The 19,080-nt window shown below is 41.0% G+C and overlaps 1 protein-coding gene across 6 annotated transcripts in view; it reads left to right on the top strand.

Annotated features, from left to right (window-relative positions):
• The window catches only part of RNF185 (ring finger protein 185), a 20,669-nt gene extending 1,589 nt beyond the window's left edge, over positions 1–19,080 (top strand). For 5 of the 6 annotated variants that reach the window (XM_054996327.1, XM_054996325.1, XM_054996328.1 and 2 more), the window contains 6 exons: positions 3,838–4,056; positions 7,569–7,587; positions 8,745–8,857; positions 10,198–10,252; positions 14,914–15,031; positions 16,330–19,080. In XM_054996327.1, coding sequence (XP_054852302.1) covers positions 3,884–4,056; positions 7,569–7,587; positions 8,745–8,857; positions 10,198–10,252; positions 14,914–15,031; positions 16,330–16,427 — 576 coding nt within the window. In that variant the 5' untranslated portion in view covers positions 3,838–3,883 and the 3' untranslated portion in view covers positions 16,428–19,080. The remainder of the gene's footprint in view (positions 1–3,837; positions 4,057–7,568; positions 7,588–8,744; positions 8,858–10,197; positions 10,253–14,913; positions 15,032–16,329) is intronic. The other variant, XM_054996330.1, reaches the window with a different exon arrangement.

The following is a 19,080-nucleotide window of genomic DNA, read 5'->3' as shown; positions in this document are numbered from 1 at the left end:
TTAAATGTTTTGCTGATAAAAACATTAAATGTTGGCTTTCTAGAAGAAATAAAACATAAACATAAACAAAAATAAAACATATCTTCCGAGAGCCAGAGGAGTTAGCTGTGTTAGTCTGTAGTAGCAAAATGGTAGAGTCCAGTATCACCTTTAAGACTAACCAACTTTACTGTAGCATAAGCTTTTGAGAACCACAGTTCTCTTCGTCAGATATAACTGGAAACCAGGGTGCAGAGAGTTGGTGGGCAATAGACAGCTGAGAAGTTGGTTAGTCTTAAAGGTGCTACTGGACTCTGCCATTATCTGAGAGGTAATAATATTCCTGTTAGGATCTCTAGAATTCCATTACTTATCCTTCCCCCAATGCCCCAGATATGGTTTAGGAGACGTACTGTTTACTTTGTGAGCAGGGTTGGGGAAATATTTCCAACTCCAAAGGGTCAGTCCTGCAAAGAGAGATTTGAGTCTTGAATAAGAAGAATTGTTGATGCCTCTGTGATCAGCCGTCTTGAGTTTTTTTTTAACGTTGATCTGGAGACATTTTAAAATGCTGCCTGGTTCTTCTAGTGAGCAGTGCAGGATTCACCTGAAATGTTTTGCTGCGAGAAGAGGCTGCAGTGTATAATTCAAAAGTTGATCCTTCTTGCAGGGAAGCACAACCTAGTATCAGCTCTGACAGTTTCCCACAAGTTGTGAATCTGGAGGCAATTCTTCTTTGCCCTAGGTGGTTGGCTAACAAGTCTGATCGAAACATTTTACTTAAGCAAAAATACATTTACTATTTCTATCCTGCATTTAAAAACAAACAAAGTGGCTTTAAGTATTAAGTGGTAGAGCTGAAGGAGAAGAAAAATCACTGGCAGAAATATAACTGGAAACCAGGTGCAGAGAGTTGGTGAGCAATAGACAGCCAACAAATCAAGAGCAGAGGGTTTTGCTTGATGGAAAATTGCATAAATTAGTAATTGTTAGATTCAAGCAGGTCTTCTTTGCCTTAACAAATGAGTGCTGTAGCTTTGCAAGAAGTGGATGAAGTACTGAAAATTTGCAAAGCTTCAAGCTATGACCGTTAAGGCCTGTTAGTTGATTGCAGAACTGCCCTTTGGGGACATCCTGCAAAATGATGTAACTAAATGAAAAAAGCGCTGTTGAAATAGAGGTCTCTTCTTTCCCCGCTTGCTGTATACTGGTGATTTGGTACTTAAACTGGATTTGGGCATGACCCTTCTCTAGATCTACAGTGGAATTGTGTTGCTGTGTGTGGAAAGTGCAATTTCCAAGAGCAGAGTGGATGCTCTGCCGTCTTCTCCTAGTGTTTCTCCTTTAGTGTCCTTTGCAAAGGAAGTGAGGGGAAAGGCTCAGCTGTCTTTAGGTAAGTTAGTCAATGAAGCAATCTTACAAATTTAGGATCTGTTGTCTGCTGTTTACTGTTGTGGAAGTACAGTCTTGTCATGTGTTCTTTCTTACACAGCATGTTGTGTCTTGGCAGTTTTTATAAGAGAAAAAGCTTTAATTGTTCTCAGTTTCATCAGCTTTGGTGGGTTTGGTGGGATAGGGTTTAATTTGTGAATTTGAATTTTCAGAGCACTTATTTTTTGAAGCTATTCATTCTTATGTTACTAATACTTTAATTCAAGTTTCTGTAATCTTAGTCCTATTACATTGCTTATCCACTTTGCTTACATTGCATCCACTTTTGACTTACACTGTGTGATCTGCCTTGAGTCTTGATGAGAAATGTGGACTGTAAATGAAGTAAATAAAATAAAGAATGGGCAAGAAGATCTTGAGTCTCTCCAGTCCTAATCTGTTTGTTTAACTGCTGCACCATACTGGTGATTGTCTTATATCAAGGTTTTGGTGATGGGTAGATTTATTTATATTTTACTAAGGAGTTGGCTAAAAGGTAGGTTACATTTTATCTTTACTCAGTCGGCAGCCTTGTGTTTTACTCATGAAACCTGGAATAGACTGAGGGAGAATTGTTCTGTCTTGGTTAGTTGTCAGTCATTGCTCTTGACTTAATTAAAATATAAGTGAGCTATTGTTACCATTAATAAATGAATATATTGTCTTAATAAACTGACGTATAGAAGGTTTGTGTTTGATCTAAGTTTTGTAGATAATTATTGAAGGATTTTACTGTTGATAGGTATACTTTTCAGGAAGTGGTTAGAATAAAAAGGGATGGGCTTAGTTGGGAGTCAGTCAAGTAGGTGCACAAAATGGACACGTCCCTATCTTGTATTAAATCTGCTTTAGTTGACATAAGAGGATGGAAGTTGAGCACAAGGCTGTTTTTTCATAAACCAATTAAAACAAAAGTTCTTGTGCAACTCCCATTCATTTCAGTGAAGTTTCAGCAGAACATTTTGTAAAATAAATCGGGCAGACAGAGAAGACTGTTGTCCAATTAAATTAGATGCCAACAAGGGAAAAATATGAAAGGCTCTTGGCACTTCTGGCATATATTGACAAGTGATCCTCTTAGTGGAATGCCATGGTAGCTTTCTGCTACATCTTCTTTTCAAGCTATTCAGTTACTCAAAATAAAGGGCTGCCGTAATGCATCTGCCTTCCATAGGCTAGTGTAATGACAGACTTAAGTAGAGTCAGTCCATTTCCCATTTAACTGTCTTCCAGAGATGTGACTTTGTTCAAGGCACACCTTTTAAAGTTCAGACTTCTGATCTAGAGGTGGAACTTGACTAACCCAAGCTTTTAATGTCCCTATCTTGTTACCTGGGAGTTACCTGGGAGGAGTAATCTGACAGCATGTTAGGGCTTCTTACATTTTGAACCCTAAAATTCTGTCATGTAGTTGACCCAGCGCGTAAAGAGGGCTCAGGTGGTTTGGCTTGGCAGCTTGCCCCATTCTCTGCTTGCCCAAGAAGGGGAGAGAGTGCTAGAGAATTGAAAGTTTACCTTTTTTGCGGGGGTGGAGAGGAGAAGTTGAAGCTTTCCCTTACTAGTGACTGAAGTTATTTATTTCAATCTTCTGAGCAGTTAACTCTCAAATTAGAAATTATCTGTGCTCTCCCACCTACCCCCAGTGCCCTCCTTCTGAGGCGTGCTCTCCTGGGATGGCAGGGAAAGGGCTGAGGCTTTAAGCCTCTTGCCTTTTTGAGTGTGTGTGGGGTGGTGATCTTTGAGATTGTAAACAGAGATGGCTTTTCTCCACAGGAGTAGCTATTGGTCATAATCAGGTTCTAATGCCCAGTACTAGCAGCTGGGCAGCCCATCCAGAAGTCTTCCATTGTTGGGTCTCTACTAAGCTGTCTTTGCTTGTAGCTTGGTGGACATGACACTGAACTAAAATCTTGTAATTGTTCACCAGTGACCCAGTCTGACAAGTTGTAAGTAGCAAAGCTAACCTTATTTTTTTTTAGGTTGCAGATTCCATTCACTACTAAAAAGCATAGATGACTTGCCTATTTACTTTGATTCTTCATTAATTCTTTCTTGTGTTTGCCTGTGGCAGAAATAAGCTGTCCTGATCTCACTGGATAGGGTGAGGTATAATAATACCCCAATCATATATTTTAGAGAGCATTCACAAACTGAAGTGGGGAATAGTGACACTGAGCAGGTAGGGCTTGGTTAAAAGACATGGACAAGAAGCCTATGAGAAAGTCAGGTATTGCTGTGCTCCCATTAGTGTTGGTCTGTGTATTAAGATCAGGCTGTGCAAGATTTTTGTTGTTGGCTGTGTTAAAACAGATAACAGCTGTAAGATTCCAGTTATTTTATTGTACGAAAACAGCCTTTGCTACTTTCATCTCCTAAGCAAAATAATATGACTGCATCCTTTAATGGATTATCTGTCTTTATCCTTAGATCTCAGTTGGAAATTCATTTCACTGGGCTTGATCAGGAGCCAAGAATGGCCAGCAAAGGAGCTGCAGCTTCAGCCTCCATGGAGAACTCCAATACTGGCGGGACCAGTGGGAATAGCAGTAATGGGGACAGTGCTAGTCAGGACAGCACTTTTGAATGCAACATCTGTTTGGACACTGCCAAGGATGCTGTGATCAGTCTGTGTGGACACCTCTTCTGGTCAGTATCCTGTTCTTGTTCTGTTGTCCATCCATTCATTTGTTCCGTTAATGTCCTGTTGCATCCCAAAGCCTTTGAGTAGGGTACATAATCATTAAAACTTTCCATTAAAAGGTCCTAAAGAAACTGAATTTTCCTAAACCCTTCCTGTTCACTTCCAAGCCAGTTTTTACTCCATAGTAGCGATTCTATTCCAAGAATTTTGGGTGACTTGCATATTTGGGCTAGGAGATTACCATATAGCTTGGCTCACTCCTTCCGTCTCACCTCTGTAGTTGCAGGAAAATTGGCTTGCAGCAGCATTCTTTCTGGAAGGGAGGGAGACTAGTTGGGAGCACTGATATTGAATGTGTGGGATGGATTGAACATTTGAATTGGAGATGTGGGAAGAGAAAGTGCCAGGTAAAGAATTTGCTGTGGTAGTTGAATTAGTTTCTGAAGATACAAATGTGTTTTACTTAAAAAAAAAAACCAAATTCTATGGCTTCCTCCCAAATCAGGAGCTCCAGCACTGGCGTACCACTTGCCTTAGCAGACCTCAGTATCTGGGCAAGAGTGGGACAGGCGCCATGGCTGTGCCCATAGAACTTGATGAGAATTCATTGAGGACTAACAGTGTAATCCTAAACGGATTACTCCAGTCTAAGCGTATTGAAATCAGTGGGTTTAGACTGAAGTAACTCTGCTTAGGATTGCAGTGTAAGCCTTCTGTGTCAGCATAGCTCTTTATTTGTGAACTAAGCCTTCCATGTCAGCATAGGTTCTTCATTTATGTAACTATATCATGGATTCTGTTTCTCAGTCACGGTAGAATGTGATGGGATCCAGGTACTAGCTTTTATTTGCTAGCTAAATAGCAGAAGGATGCTCTTCAAGTGTAACTTTGCTGTCACCGAGGGGTTGTGGGGAAATTATGCCTGATGTTGGAAGTTGCTTTAATGCAGAACAACAAGGTAGTCTGACTCTGGGTGTCTCTGCTGCCTTTTTAGCAATCTGGACTCATTGCAGAGATTGCATACTTAGTGGCCACTGATCCATCTAGCCAGTACTGTCTGCTCATCAGTGCCTCAGGTCAACAAGTCTTTCTCAGCTCTGCTAATTGTGATTGTGTAGATAATGAGGACTGAACATGGGGGTGGAGGTGGTGGTTTGGAGCCAGATTAAATTGCCAGTTTCCTTCAATTCTCCCTTCCCACTGCAGGCCTCACTCATATTGTTCCTCAGGGTTCCCTATCCCCCAAGAGCAGCATTTCATGGAGATAAGTAGGTTGCAGTGGGAGAAGTAGGAAAGTTCTCTTTTGCTGATGGAAAACTTAGACTGGATCTAGCCCTGGGATGTCTGCATGCAAAGCATATGGTCTACAACTGAGTGATGGGTCTCCATCTTATGAGTCCTAATTTGATTCATCATTGGCCTGCTTCTCCATGACGCCTTCATAGAGATCAAGGAGGTTGCTTTCTCTTAGGCTGCTCTGGTGAGAACCCACTGGTAAGCATTGCTGCAGTTTGTACAACTGTAGCAATGCTTACCAGTGGGTTCTCACCAGAGCAGCCTAAGAGAAAGCAACCTCCTTGATGTTGTATGCGTGACTTTTGATGGCAACCACGTTGCTGCAGTCGTTTGGTCTTTTTTATCTTATCTTGTTTGTAGATCAGGCTGCTTGAACCTAGGGCGTGGTAGCCTATGGAACAAAGTGGAATGAATCATTTCCTGAGCCCATTTTATAGCATATGTCCAGCATGGCTGTATAAATGAGGGTTCCTCCTTCTCCTTCCCTATAATTACCATAAATGTCAGCTACTCCCACTGTGTGGGAGGCATGAATTTGCTAGCTAAAAGTGAAGATTATGGGTCAGGTGCTTAGTTGGCAGATCTTAAACGTAAGAGGTTGTGTGGGCAGATGTAATTGATGTGCTGCTGCCAATAAGATTGGTGGGTTTCTATTCTGGCTGGGGCCACCTACATACGTTCTTTCTTATCACAATACCACAGCAGTCATTTGGGACAGAAGTGTTTTCATTGTCATGAAAAGTAGTCAGAGCATTCCTTGCAAAGGTCACTCAGGAGTTGCACCGTCCTCTTGAGACTTTTTAATAAAGGGAATCCTGGGGTCTGTGTCTTGGATCATGCAGTGCAATCATTGGGTGAGAAAGCATCTTGGTCTGGTTCTGGCAGAGTCGATCAGCTACCCTGCTTAGGTTACTTGGGACCATCCGTTAAGCAGTTCTCACAATGTGCAATGGAATGCTTATCCACATCTTGTTAATGCTTTCTAATTGTTCAGTGTCAAGATTTATATCCCAACTCTGAGCAGCTTCAAGGCCCTATGAATTGAGACCTAAAACAGATCTCTCTTTTGGAGAACCTGTTAATTAGTACAAATAATTTATGTGGGTTCTTCCTGCTTGTACTTTCCCCACCACGACACACAGAGACTTCTCATTAGAGTTTAATTTTTTTTCTTTATTGAAATAAACTCTAATATTTTTATAAAGCAAGATATCAAAATATAAAGTACTATTAAGTAGTATCCAGTAAGAAGAGAGCGGATTCAAGCAACAAGGATTAATTCAGCTAACATCTCTCAATTAAATTTAAGATTAATTAAAAATAAAGTTTACTATGAAATGTATTGAATTTTCAATCAGCACACAGTCAATTGCAATTTGCTCACCTGGGTCTTCATGAGATTTCTTTCAACAAGACCCTAACTCCTTATCTGGATAGTGTCTTTTACAGTAATTGACACATGATATCGGACGAGAAATCTAAGATCTTTCACATGTGACAATAATATAAAATTATTATTGGTTTTAAGATTTAATTAATTATTCAGATTTTTAAATCATGTGATATTCTACCTAGCCAAAAATTGATAAGCTATATAAATCATTAAAGATGACAGGAAAAGTTAAATGAACAGATCACCATTGGTCCATTCCAACAGCTAGAGGTCCATTCCAACAGCTAGAGAACCAACAGCTAGAGAACTGCTACTGTCCACTATTTTTACTTAACTGTAAAAGATGAAAAGAACATCTGTGTGGTTATACAACCTGTTGAAAAAATTACATTCATACAAAGTTAACTAGAGAACACACGTATCACTAAGGTATAATGTAATGGGAATATGGATTAGAGCACAAGTGCTCCTTTTTTGCATTCTTGCTGCAGGCTATTATCTGGGAGGGTTATAAAGGATTTATACTGTTATGTAAAATCCTGTTTTTTAAAAGAGAATAAACTATGCTGGCCTCTTGGTCCCTTTTAGCCATGTTGTCTCCATATCAGATTGTATACCCTGAAGGGGAAGCAATTGAAAATTTCCTGCTTTTGCTGCTGCCCTTCTAAATATTTGGTTTACTTTAGTATACAAATGTAGAACCAGCACTGCTGGAGTCCACGCTTCTGTTTGTTCATGTGCCACTTCAAGTGTGCATTGATTTGTTTTTTCCCTTCTTCCCTCTTTCTTCTCCTGCTCTGTGACCAAATCACTTGGAAATCCCAACAGTTGGCCTTGTTTACACCAGGTAAAGCTAGTTTTCTTTTTTACTTTGTCTTTCATCAGCTGCTCTTGCAATACCAACCTCTTAACTCTCTGGGGGATTCTGTCAGAAGCTGCAATATCGCTTTCCGTTCCTAAATGAACTGTGTTTAAAATCCCTCAAGGGCAACTCAATCTGCTAATGGGAGTTAACATGCAATCGTTTGCAATCTGCTTTGGAGGGGGGCGGTTCTTAGTTTTTCTTTGTATGTCTCTATAAGGAGACACAATTAATAATAATGAATGCTTTTTGAGTGTTCAGAAGACTTCACATTAGTTCAGTAATCCTTATAGCAACCTTGTAAGGTAGGTCAGTATTGCTACCCCTAAGATATAGATGGGGGTTGAATGCAAGGAACTGCATTATACTGAGCCATATCATTAAAGGTTAATGTTGTCTGCTGTGGCTAGCAGCAGGTCTCCAGGATCTTAGGCAGAGGTCTTTCACATCACCTACAGCCTGATCTTTTTTAAAATGGAGATGCCAAAAATTGAACCTGGGACCTACATGCAAATGGAAATGCTCTGCTACCCAGCCATGGCCCCTCCCCACCCACTATATTGATCATAAAATTAACATTTGAACTCAAGATTCCTGCCTCCCATTTTAAGCCTTTGCTTTCCAATAACTTCTGTATGTTAAAAGTGGTAGCATGTCTTAGTGTGCAAGTGATGGCTTGAAATGTTCCTTGAAGCCTGAAGTTAGACCCTTGGCTCTTGTGAGCTGGAACAAAAAATGTGTAGTAGAAAGCCATAGAAAATGCAAGAGTGTTCATGCTAGGCAGCAGTGTGATAACTGTCTCAAAGTGCTTTGAGCGTCAAAAGTTTAGTAGGTAGAAGAGCTGCTGCCTGTGCACAACCAATTTTGCACCAGGCACATGACACATACTAATATTTAGCGACCTGTATACTACTATTCCACTAAGCACAATTTGGCATCTTCCTCTAGTGTAAGTGGCTATTTCTCCAACAGAAGAGCCACGTAAGCAGGAGCAACTTCTTTTTGCTGGAGCAACTTCTTACAGCTTAATGTAGGATATCACCCAATATTTATATAGTATGGTTTGTCTGAGACTTTCTTTATTCTTTTTCCCATTGTTTCTGTTTATGTTACTCAATTTAATCTCATTTTGTCTCTTTCAGTGGTTAGAGACCAGACCAAACAGGCAAGTGTGTCCTGTATGTAAAGCAGGTATCAGCCGTGATAAAGTTATCCCGCTTTATGGAAGGGGTAGTACTGGACAACAAGACCCTAGGTGAGAGACTTCAGAGTTATCACTCATAGAAACTTAAATTAGTTTCACTCACTTATGCAGAGCCTGCTGAATGGCATTTGCTGAAGTAATAAAGAAAGTTTGAATTGGCTGTTTCTCTGAGGTATTGACTAGACCTTCAGGTTCCTGTGCGTTTTCCTTGTTTATTTGTGAACATCTTTCTGCTTGATCTAAATTCTCATTACCATTTGTAGATTAATTGCAGGGTACTGCCTGCCACAGCAGCTTCAGTCAGAACATATCCAGTTTTATCCAACAGAGTGTAAGCAAGGGAAGAACCTTAATTTGAGGCAAGAGATTTGGGTCCTCTTGTCTGCTTGGTTTTTCTCTGCCATGCTGCTACGCTGGCTGCCTGATAGACCACTGGTTTTAAAATGGCACACTAGGGAATTCTTGGGTTCCTGAGAAGCTCATCAGAGGTTCCATAATGAAGAAATCAGTAATGGCAAGCAAATTTCCCTGATGGGCAGTTTGCTTTCCCGCTACTGGTAATCATCCCTTGCAGTCTGCAGTCACAGGAGTGTGTTGGATGTGTTATTGGGTATATTCTGTAGGCCAGAAATACTGACGGGAACCAACAACCCTGGCCAGAGGAAGTATGAATTGAGTCTTAGAACGTGCTCTAGAATCCACTGCGGGACTCATGAGGTTCTTAGCAGATAAGTGGTTGTGGGAAAGGTTTCCAGAAAATAAGTGGTTTGAGAAGTCCTGATTTACAGCAGTGGACATTATCTGACAGTTTGAGGTAGATTGTAAGTGGTTTGGGTGCTGATCTTGGTGCTGAGTGAGAGGAAGGAGCTACTTCAGGCAGATCTTGAGATCCTTACAGAGTAGTGAGGTGAGAATTGAATTAATGTGATCTGGCCATTGTGAGTACACTGTACCTGGAAGTACAGTGCTTTTGCCCAGCTCCTGTTGATTTCAGTGGGGAAGGGTCTGATGGATTGTGCACCAAATTAAATAGCTGAAGGAGAGGATGCCATCTGGATTTTCTGCTGTAGACACTGACATGCACTTGAGTAGTGGCCAAGTAATTATAGGCAACTACTGATGAAACCATCATTAGGTGAGCCTATAGTGGGGATATCTACTTCCTCTTCCTCATGCTTAGTAGGAGCAGTAAGCTCATAGACTGGCCTGCGAGAGGCTAATCCAAAGAGGGCTTAAGGGGGTGGGTGACAAGGGAATGCTAGTGGACCCCTCACCATCACTTGAAGGTGGGGTGACTGTAATGTTCAGGTTAAGGGACCCTAAGGCCCAGGCAGAACTAGTTCTCCAGATTAACCTGTGTTTAACTCGACTGCATTATTTCTATTTTACAGAGAGAAAACACCACCACGACCTCAGGGTCAGAGACCTGAACCAGAAAATAGAGGGGTGAGTAGTAATTTATAGATTCTTGGATATAGTTATCAATTATTTTTCAGAAACACACAGCAAAAATGCATGTTGCTGGTTGTTGTTATGAAGAAAAATCTACAAGGAATCCTTTGGCTCCTATAAAGACTGAAATGTAAGACTGCTGGATGAGACCAGTGGCCCATCTAGTCCAGCATCCTGTCTTACATTTTGGCCAACCACTTGGGTACTCTGGAGACCCAACAACAGGCTCTAGAGGCAGAGGCCTTCCCCTGATGTTTCTTCCTGGCACTTGTATTCAGAGGTATACTGCCTCTGAATGTGGAGGTTCACTTTAGTAAACATGGCTGGTAGCTACTGATAGACCTATTCCCCATGAATCTGTCTCATCCCTTTTTAAAGCTGTCTATGCCTGTGGCCGTTGCTACATCCTCTGGCAATTTCACATTTTAATCACTCAAATTGAGGGTGGGTAGGAACAGAAAATAGAGTGTGCAGGACAGATATAAGATGGCTCACAGGTTCATACCAGGACAGGTGATCCCAAATCATAAAGGCAATAATCAGCATCTTCAATTGAACCCAGAGGCAGAGGGGTGACCATGTTACTGTTTTAGCACGTCTGACCTTTGGTCATATCTTCCACCACTTTGTAAAGTCCTTGCAACAGTTTTTCTTGAAGGTGCCACAAAATTCTGCTGCTTTTGCTGCTGTAGACTTGGGGCTTTTTTTCAGCTGGAACGGGAGTTCCGGCATCTCTTGAAAATGGTAACATGACTGGTGGCCTCGCCCCCTGATCTCCAGACAGAGGGGAGTTTAGATTGCGGTGCGGAGGGCAATCTAAACTCCCCTCTGTCTGGAGATCAGGGGGCGAGGCCACCGGCCATGTGACCATTTTCGCCAAGGGTGATTTAAACTTCAAAAAACTCCCCCCTTGTTCCAGCTGACCCAAAGTGACATCATTGTGCAGTCCTGAGTTCCACCACCTCTTTTCCCAGAAAAAAAGCCCTGTGTAGACTAATATGACTACTCCTCTGGAAGAAAAATCTGGAAATGTAAGCTAAATCTCTATAAAATAAACCATTACAACAACTGCCAGTCCCTTCCATCCCTCCTGAAGACCTGTCCCTGGTTCTGAGACAGTTCCCTTTCCCTGTTGACTCCATTCAGTCCCATCAAGAAACAAAACTCTCCTCTCTCCTTTTTTATGCACACCAACAAGGCTATGTAAATAAAGTACATTGTTTATTCATTAAAACATTTTATTCATTAAAATATTTTTCCTTGTGGTTCAAGGCGGCTTACAATAATAGATTAAAAACATTTACAGTTAAAATCAAAATAACCAACCCAAATCCTTCCCTCTTCCTCTTAAAAGATGCCTGTTATTCACCGCCCCACCCCCTGCCCTTCAAAAAGTCCTGGCAAACAGACAGGCCTTGCAGTGCCTCCTGAAAATCTCCAAGGTGGGAGCTCCCCTCACCTCCTCAGAGAGCCCATTTCACAGAGCAGGGGCCACAGTGGAAAAAGTCCAAGCTCCGGTCAATGCCAGATGCACCATCCTAAGAGGTGGGATCCCTAACAGATAGCTGCCTGAAGTCTATAGTTGGCACATAGGGACATAGGGACGGAGACGGTTCTTCAAATATGCAAGTTCCAGGTCATGAAGGGCTTTAATCTTTTTTTTTAATAAATTTTATTGGATGAGGCAATATACAATAATTGATTAATACATTAAACTTATCCAAATTAACCCTTCTACTTAGATATATACCCCACCCCCTCCCCTCTCCCTTTATTGACTTCCAACAACACTCAGACCCCCTGTTTATTCATAGCTATTATTATTACACTATATTGCTATCATTTTTACCATGGTAAAGATCTTGATATGTTTTTCTTTCATTAAAGTCTTTTTATATACAATTTAAAATCCCTCCAGAGACCACAATTGTCCTTTAACATCGCATTTCTTTTCCAAATATTTCTTAAGTTTCTTCCAATCCTCCAAAAAAGTTTCTGGATCTTGCTCATTCAAATTTCTAGTTATTTTATCCATTTCGGCCATGTACAACAGCTTCCTTGTCCATTCTTCCACATTTGGTATTTCTTCATTTTTCCAATATTGAGCATATAGAATTCTTGCTGCTACTAACATATAATATAACAATGTCTTATCCTTTCTATTAACCTCTTCTAAATGTAAAGATAATAATATTTCAGGATTTTTAGCAACATTATATTGTAATATCAAAGATATTTCAGCACATATGAAACAAAGAACCTTCATGCTCCTTACATTTCCAACATTTATTTGATAACTGTTTGTTAGCTATGGCTAGTTTTTTCGGTGTTAAATACCATCTATACAACATTTTATATCCATTCTCTTTAATACTAATTCAAGTTGCTATTTTTAGGGTATTTTTCCATAATTGTTCCCATGCTTCCATGGTTTTTTCTTTATTACAATTTATAGCCCACTTTACCATTTGAACCTTTACTGTTTCATCTTCTGTAAACCACTTCAATAACAACTTATACATTTTAATGAAGGGCTTTAATCTTGACTTGACTTGACTAGCATCTTGACTTGAGCTTGTACACAGACTGGCAACTACTGTAGTTTTTAAACTGGGCAGCATATGTTTCCAGCAGCTAGCCCCTGACAATAGTTGGGGTGCTGCATTCTGGACCAGTTGTAGTTTCCAAGTTGTTTTCAAGGGCAGCCCTATGTAGAGTGCATTGCAGTAATCCAACCAGGTTACCAAAGCATGGATCAGCATGCTGATCTAAGTAATGACAAAGTTGGCAAACCAGATGCAGCTGACAGAAAGCGCACCTGGCCATCATACCAATCTGCTTTTCAAAGAGCAATAGGTTAATGTATGCACATCTGCCTATTTAACCAACATTCTGATGGGAGAAATCTAAATTTTCTGCTTGTAGAATTTTAGGATGTGGATTTCTTCACTCTCTGGTTGTGTGTGTGTGCAAAAACACTCTGACTGCAGTTGATATCATGCCAGTGTGTTGTTAGTGATGTAGCAAAATGTGTGTAAACATACAACGTGTAGGCACAGCAGCTAGAAATGGTAAACTGCCTGGTTGGGAGAGATGTCACAGACTGCAGAATTTCTTCAAGCACAGATGAAATGCATGTCTGACCTGATGAAACAGTTGCATATTTTCATGTAAGTCAGCTTGAAGCCCCGAGAGTCTGCTCAGTATCCTCATTGCTTCAGACAAACATCTCTGTTGAGTGTGATTACGGAGCATTTCTCTATTGAATAGCCAAAAAGCATTCAACGGTTCATTCTCCTTGGAGAGTTGGCAGCTTATTAAATCAGTTGCTGAACTATGATGGCTCCTTTAGGGAAGGACTTTTTGCAAAAGCCTTTTGGAAGTCCAAGTCAGTTCACCATTATCCCATGCTTGTTAACGCTGTCAAATTAAGACCAAAAGGTTGGTGAAGCAGGACTTCCCTTTTCTGAAGCTGGGGTTATACAGGGCTGGCTTTTCTCAAAATGTTCCCCAGTTCCTAGCAAATCCAAACCCTCCATCCTGGTACCTCCATCTCATCTGCACATCGAGGCCCTTAAATTCTGTCTGTCTAGTTGGCCCTGCATGTGGACAGGTAGCATTTCTGAACACGTTACCTTAGAAGTAATGAACTTTAACCTCCTGCCTAGCAACTCTTCTTCCAGGACCATGTTATTCCCCAGCATCATGCGTATCTCCCTCACATTTCCTACCTGTCCAGACAACACATGTTGTCAACAGCCTTCACAATAGCATGGCAAATTGTCATGAGATCAAAACACCCCTCATAAACCCGTCTGAGAATTGAGAAACTTTCCTGTTTCTCAATTGTCTTACTACAAAGAGCCATCCAACTCATGGAAGGTATCTGCAGTATGAGAGGATAGTGGTTCATCTGAGCAATAGGACCCTTTTAAGGGGTAGTTTCCCTACTCCACTGTCTGACGACCTCATTCTTTGTGAAGGCAGAGAAGCTGTCAACCCATGTGCCTCTAGCAGGACCTTGTAAGTCCTGTCTGCATCCCTTTTTCCTTTTTCAGCTTCTCCAAATTATCTGCCATGGCCTCAAGGGAAAGAACTTGTTTCCCAGGAGCTTGGAGCTCACTGCACTGAGTCACACCCCCACAACCTCTGGCACGCAGAGAGATTCACATATATGTGATGCTCTTCAGTACACGGGATAGATGCCATCTCCCTGCTGACTTTCTACACTCATAAATAGTTAGGACTTTAAGGTTTATTTAAAATCCTGAAGTTGTTCTAAAGTTTCTTTTTGTGGGAGTCTACAGTGCCTCGGTTTCCTTGTCCTGTTTTCCAGCTCATACAGTTGTTCAGCTCACCCTTACATTTTCTATCTCAGTCCCTCCATGGAACTGAGATGCTAATCTGTCTTGTGATTTTTAAAAGCTATAGCTACAAGTTAACTCTTTCAAGGCAGGTTGAATGTATTCTGCGGTATTCAAGTTAATTCTTACAAGCCTAGCTTAGATCCAGGTTAAGCTGTTCCTGATTTGTTACTGGCCTGGGGCCTCTCTTAGCAGCTCATCGACTGAAATGGGACCACATCTTCCTTTGTCAATTTGAGTATGTAAAAGAGTTAACTTTTTTTCACTTCCATGTTCTCTCTCTCTTTCAAGGGTTTCCAGGGTTTTGGATTTGGTGATGGAGGCTTCCAAATGTCGTTTGGAATTGGGGCATTTCCTTTTGGTATATTTGCTACAGCATTCAACATAAATGATGGTCGGCCTCCCCCAGGTACAGAGCATCCTAACCTTTCAGAAAATCCAGCAGGAGAAAAACATTAATGCTTTACCCCTTAATTTTGGCCTCTGAGATACTAACAGATTGCCCTGTTCAAAATAAAAGTATGAAGCAGCTTCTCAAAGTTGAGGTTGATTAATTCTGCTACCTTGCCCCTTGTGTAAGTGGGGATCTTGTCTCAATATTTTAGAACATTTAGAATAAAGCAGGAAATTTTTCTATTTTACAAGCTCCTATAACATTAATTTCTTTAAAAAACTTGGACCAGACCCCAAAATGTCTTTGCTTGACAGTTCACCCATGCAGAAATCTTCAGTTGTATGTTTATCATCCTCTTCCTGGTGGTTTGATTTCAATAATCCATACGGAATAAAGGCTGTTGAGTCACGTATGGTGGCCCCATTCTGAAGATTGCTGAGCAGGCTCCGAAGAGCCATGCCTCATGTGTGAGAGCAAAGATCTTTGACAGAACCTGTATTTGGCAAGATTTCCATGGCCTTTGACATGCATGTTTTACCTGTAGTTGCCCATGTATTGGGGTAGAGCCAACCAGCCTCCAAGGAGCTTTCCTCCAGCCTACGAGCTACTTAAGTTGGAGGAAGGCTTCAAATTTTGCTCAGTGGAGTGGTAGGAAAAAGGGAAGTTCTACGCTAGCAACTTTCCTGAAATTTTCACTATGTGATGCAGGTTTCGCTCCTGGCAACTTCAGGTAAAATATATTGGGTAACAGATGTTGGGAAAAACTTTTCTTTGCCTGAGGTTGTGGAAGCTGCTTCCAGTCACAGTAAACAGTACTGAACTAGATGAACTCAGGGTTTGACATAGTATAAGGCATATATGTTTGCATTCAAAGCATACCTGAAAATCCTCTGGGGTTGAACCTCTCTGGATTCATTTTTACTGTCAGCCATGTGGCTATTTCAAGAGCTTGCAGAACTAAACTTTCTTTGGCTGTTAATCTAGAACAAGAGACTTGGGAGTGCTTACCTTTATCCAGTTTTTTTGATCTAAGTAAAAACAACTTTACTAGCTGTTTTATTTTTTTTAAAAAAATAATATATGCCACTGACATTGCTTTCCTTCTTTGAACAATAAGCTCTTTCCAGAAAGGTCAAGACAATCTAAGTTATGGGAATTTCCCATTCTTGAGGAGTTAGGGCAGCCTTTGCTAATGAAAAATCTGTTCATTGGTTGGTTCTGTGATTTTTGCCTCTGGTCTTGGAAATCTACTGCATTCAATTTGTGTTTGTAACAGATGAGAGGATAACAGCTGTTTCTTTCTGATTTTCCAGCAGCTCCAGGGACTCCCCAGTACGTGGATGAACAGTTCCTATCCCGTCTTTTCCTCTTTGTAGCCCTGGTGATCATGTTCTGGCTCTTGATTGCTTAAGTTTGCTCTGCATTCTGTGTTGTACAATGGTTTGCGGGCTCTGAACTAGTCACAGACTGCTGCTTCCCCTTGGCCCACTGTAAACTTCTTGGTGTCAGGTTCCATAGATAATGGCGGTATCCTGGTAGCCATGGTGTTGCGACATCAGGAAGGAATCTTGCTCATTGCACCAAAGTTATGGAATTAACGTCTGTTTAAAAGCATTCTCAAGTTCCACCAGGTCTCACACAGCAAGTACCTGGTTGCAGCGGTGAACCCAACTTTGAACTTCCATGCTCCCAAGGGAGGGAGCATTCTTTGAAATGTGTGTGCCAATCAGCTAGAGCAGGTGCTCACCATGGAGGGAGAGTGGGTGGCAGGCATGGCATGGAAACTTCTACGGAATATGCCATGGAAGGGAAAGAGACTCATCAAAGTACCACTTGCTCCAGGAAATCTCTTTTCGTGGTAACTTGATTGGTGGAGAATATCTGGCTGATGACACCTTAGGGATGTTCTGCTCCTGCTGTTACCCACGATCCCTCTTGAAGATGACTTTAAAGCCAAGAGGATTGGAAATTCTTCAACCATAAAACTTGTGGAATACCTTCATTCTCTGGGGCACATTCTCTCATCTCAGGGTTTGGGGTGGAACTGTTAAGACACAAGGGGGGGCCCTCAGTGGTTGTCACACAGCACACTTCCTTATCAGCAAAAGCAGTGTTGTTTTCCTAAAGTTTGTATAGCAGCCTAAAACTCTTATTTGGGATTAACACAGTTCTGGCTACTGTCGTTACTTATGCTCATCCCTCCTTCCTGAGCTGTATCCAACATATTTTTTCACAGTTAGATGCAGCTCAGTTAGGAGGCATGGAAGACAATCGTACTGATTTTTTTTTTGCTCCTTCCCCCTGCCCTGCCACTAAAGTGATTACAGTTTCTCCATAGAAAAAAAAACCTAGGTTTTTGGTAGTCCCAGAGAAGAAATTATTCTCAATCATTGTAGAAGCTTTTAACTGATGACTATTAGCACAAGAGCTTTTCCAAATTGCCAAAGATGTTCCATTGAAGGTTAGGCACAGTTCAATAGGATGAAATGAAGGGGAGAGTTTCCTGCTGGATGGTGCCTGAGAGAGGGCTGTTCTGGGAACTGTATACAGAAGGATTTCTTTTGTGGGGGACAGGGGCGGGGAGAGGGATATCAAGCTTTACAAAGTGTTGCTGCTGAATCTCTTGGATCAACAAGACCTATAAGGGATTCCTCAGTTGGATGACCTCTGACTTCCTTGTAAATAGAAAGATGTCTCTAAAAGACTTCTAGTCTTTTAATTTTGCAATGCTTTTAATTTTCCCTCTGTTTGCTTACAAGCAGAAACTAGGAGCAGTTTTTAAAATTATTTTCAGAACAAATTGTGATTGCAGCATTGAACAGAATAAATTACTTGGGGGATTTTTTTTTTCAGGTCTGAGGCTGTGTCTGAGAGGGTGAACTTGTAAATATCATAGTATGGAATACAAATCATTACCTCTTCCCAAAATAATAGGCGACTGGGAGGGGGATGAGTTTTGTCCCCCCAGACACCTTGAAAGCCTAACTGATAGAACGCCATCTGATCATTAGATAATCCTCGTGTCCGCACTTGATATTGAAGCAGTTTGTATGACTTTCTGAAAAGCCAGTCATACTAGGAGCTTTCCCCCCCTTTTATGTTAAAATTCTTCTACTATGACCTTAAAAGGGATTCAAAGGGACTGGTGTATTTCTGAACCAGGGATCTGTTAAAAGCAAACAGCTATAAACTGGTTGTCTTATAGATCTTATATATGGCTTGGATTAATTTTGCTGGGGTAGACAGCAGTGCCACCTATTGTCAATAAGGGAAAGTTAACTTGTATTTCCACACACACCGGGGATTTATGATACTTCCTTTGTCTTTTTACTACTTGGAGAAATTGAGCACTGCGGTAGTGAAACTGCTTCTAAAAGCAATCTTGTAAATGGTTTAGTGACGGTCATGATCAAAAATTAAATTTGTGGCAATTGTAAAAAAAAATGTGAATGATTTAGTTGTGGATTTAAATGGTATTAAAGCAGACATAACTGACTTGGAATTTTTTTATATATAGTTGCTGTCTGTGTAGAGAGGAGGTATATTGGTGGAGGAGTTTGCAGACAACCTGACTGATCCTCAGAGTGTTGTTGTAATGCTAACCAGATCAGGCTGTCAGGGGTCTCCATATTTTATATACAAAACTAAGTATCACATAGCTCCTTAAAAGGTGAACAGATGAATGAGTCTGTAAGTTTTCATGGACCTGAGCCTCTTTTAGGCTCTTTTAGCCCAAAGCGGGCTCTAGGCCCTTAAGGTGCTTCTGCCACAGTCACTGTTCACCTTTAAAATGCCACCAGAGTATACTGTTCTCATCACAGCAGGCCAACTGTTATGGCACTTATCATGCTTTACTGGTAATTTGAAAGTCTTTGAATTTCTGCTTTGTCTTGCTTTTTTTCAGCTGTGCTTTTTTTGGTCTTTTATTAGCTCTCTCATGATCCCTTCCCCCAAATCATGTATTCAGATTGCACACAGCCTGTGGCTAGCAACCAATGGCACCATTGTTATTCACTAATTTTCACTGTTGTGAAAGTAATTTAGAATAAAATGTTTTTACATTA

This window comes from Eublepharis macularius, chromosome 13 (genome assembly GCF_028583425.1).
Source record: "Eublepharis macularius isolate TG4126 chromosome 13, MPM_Emac_v1.0, whole genome shotgun sequence".
NCBI lineage: Eukaryota > Metazoa > Chordata > Lepidosauria > Squamata > Eublepharidae > Eublepharis > Eublepharis macularius.
This window is presented reverse-complemented; position numbering and strand designations above follow the sequence as displayed.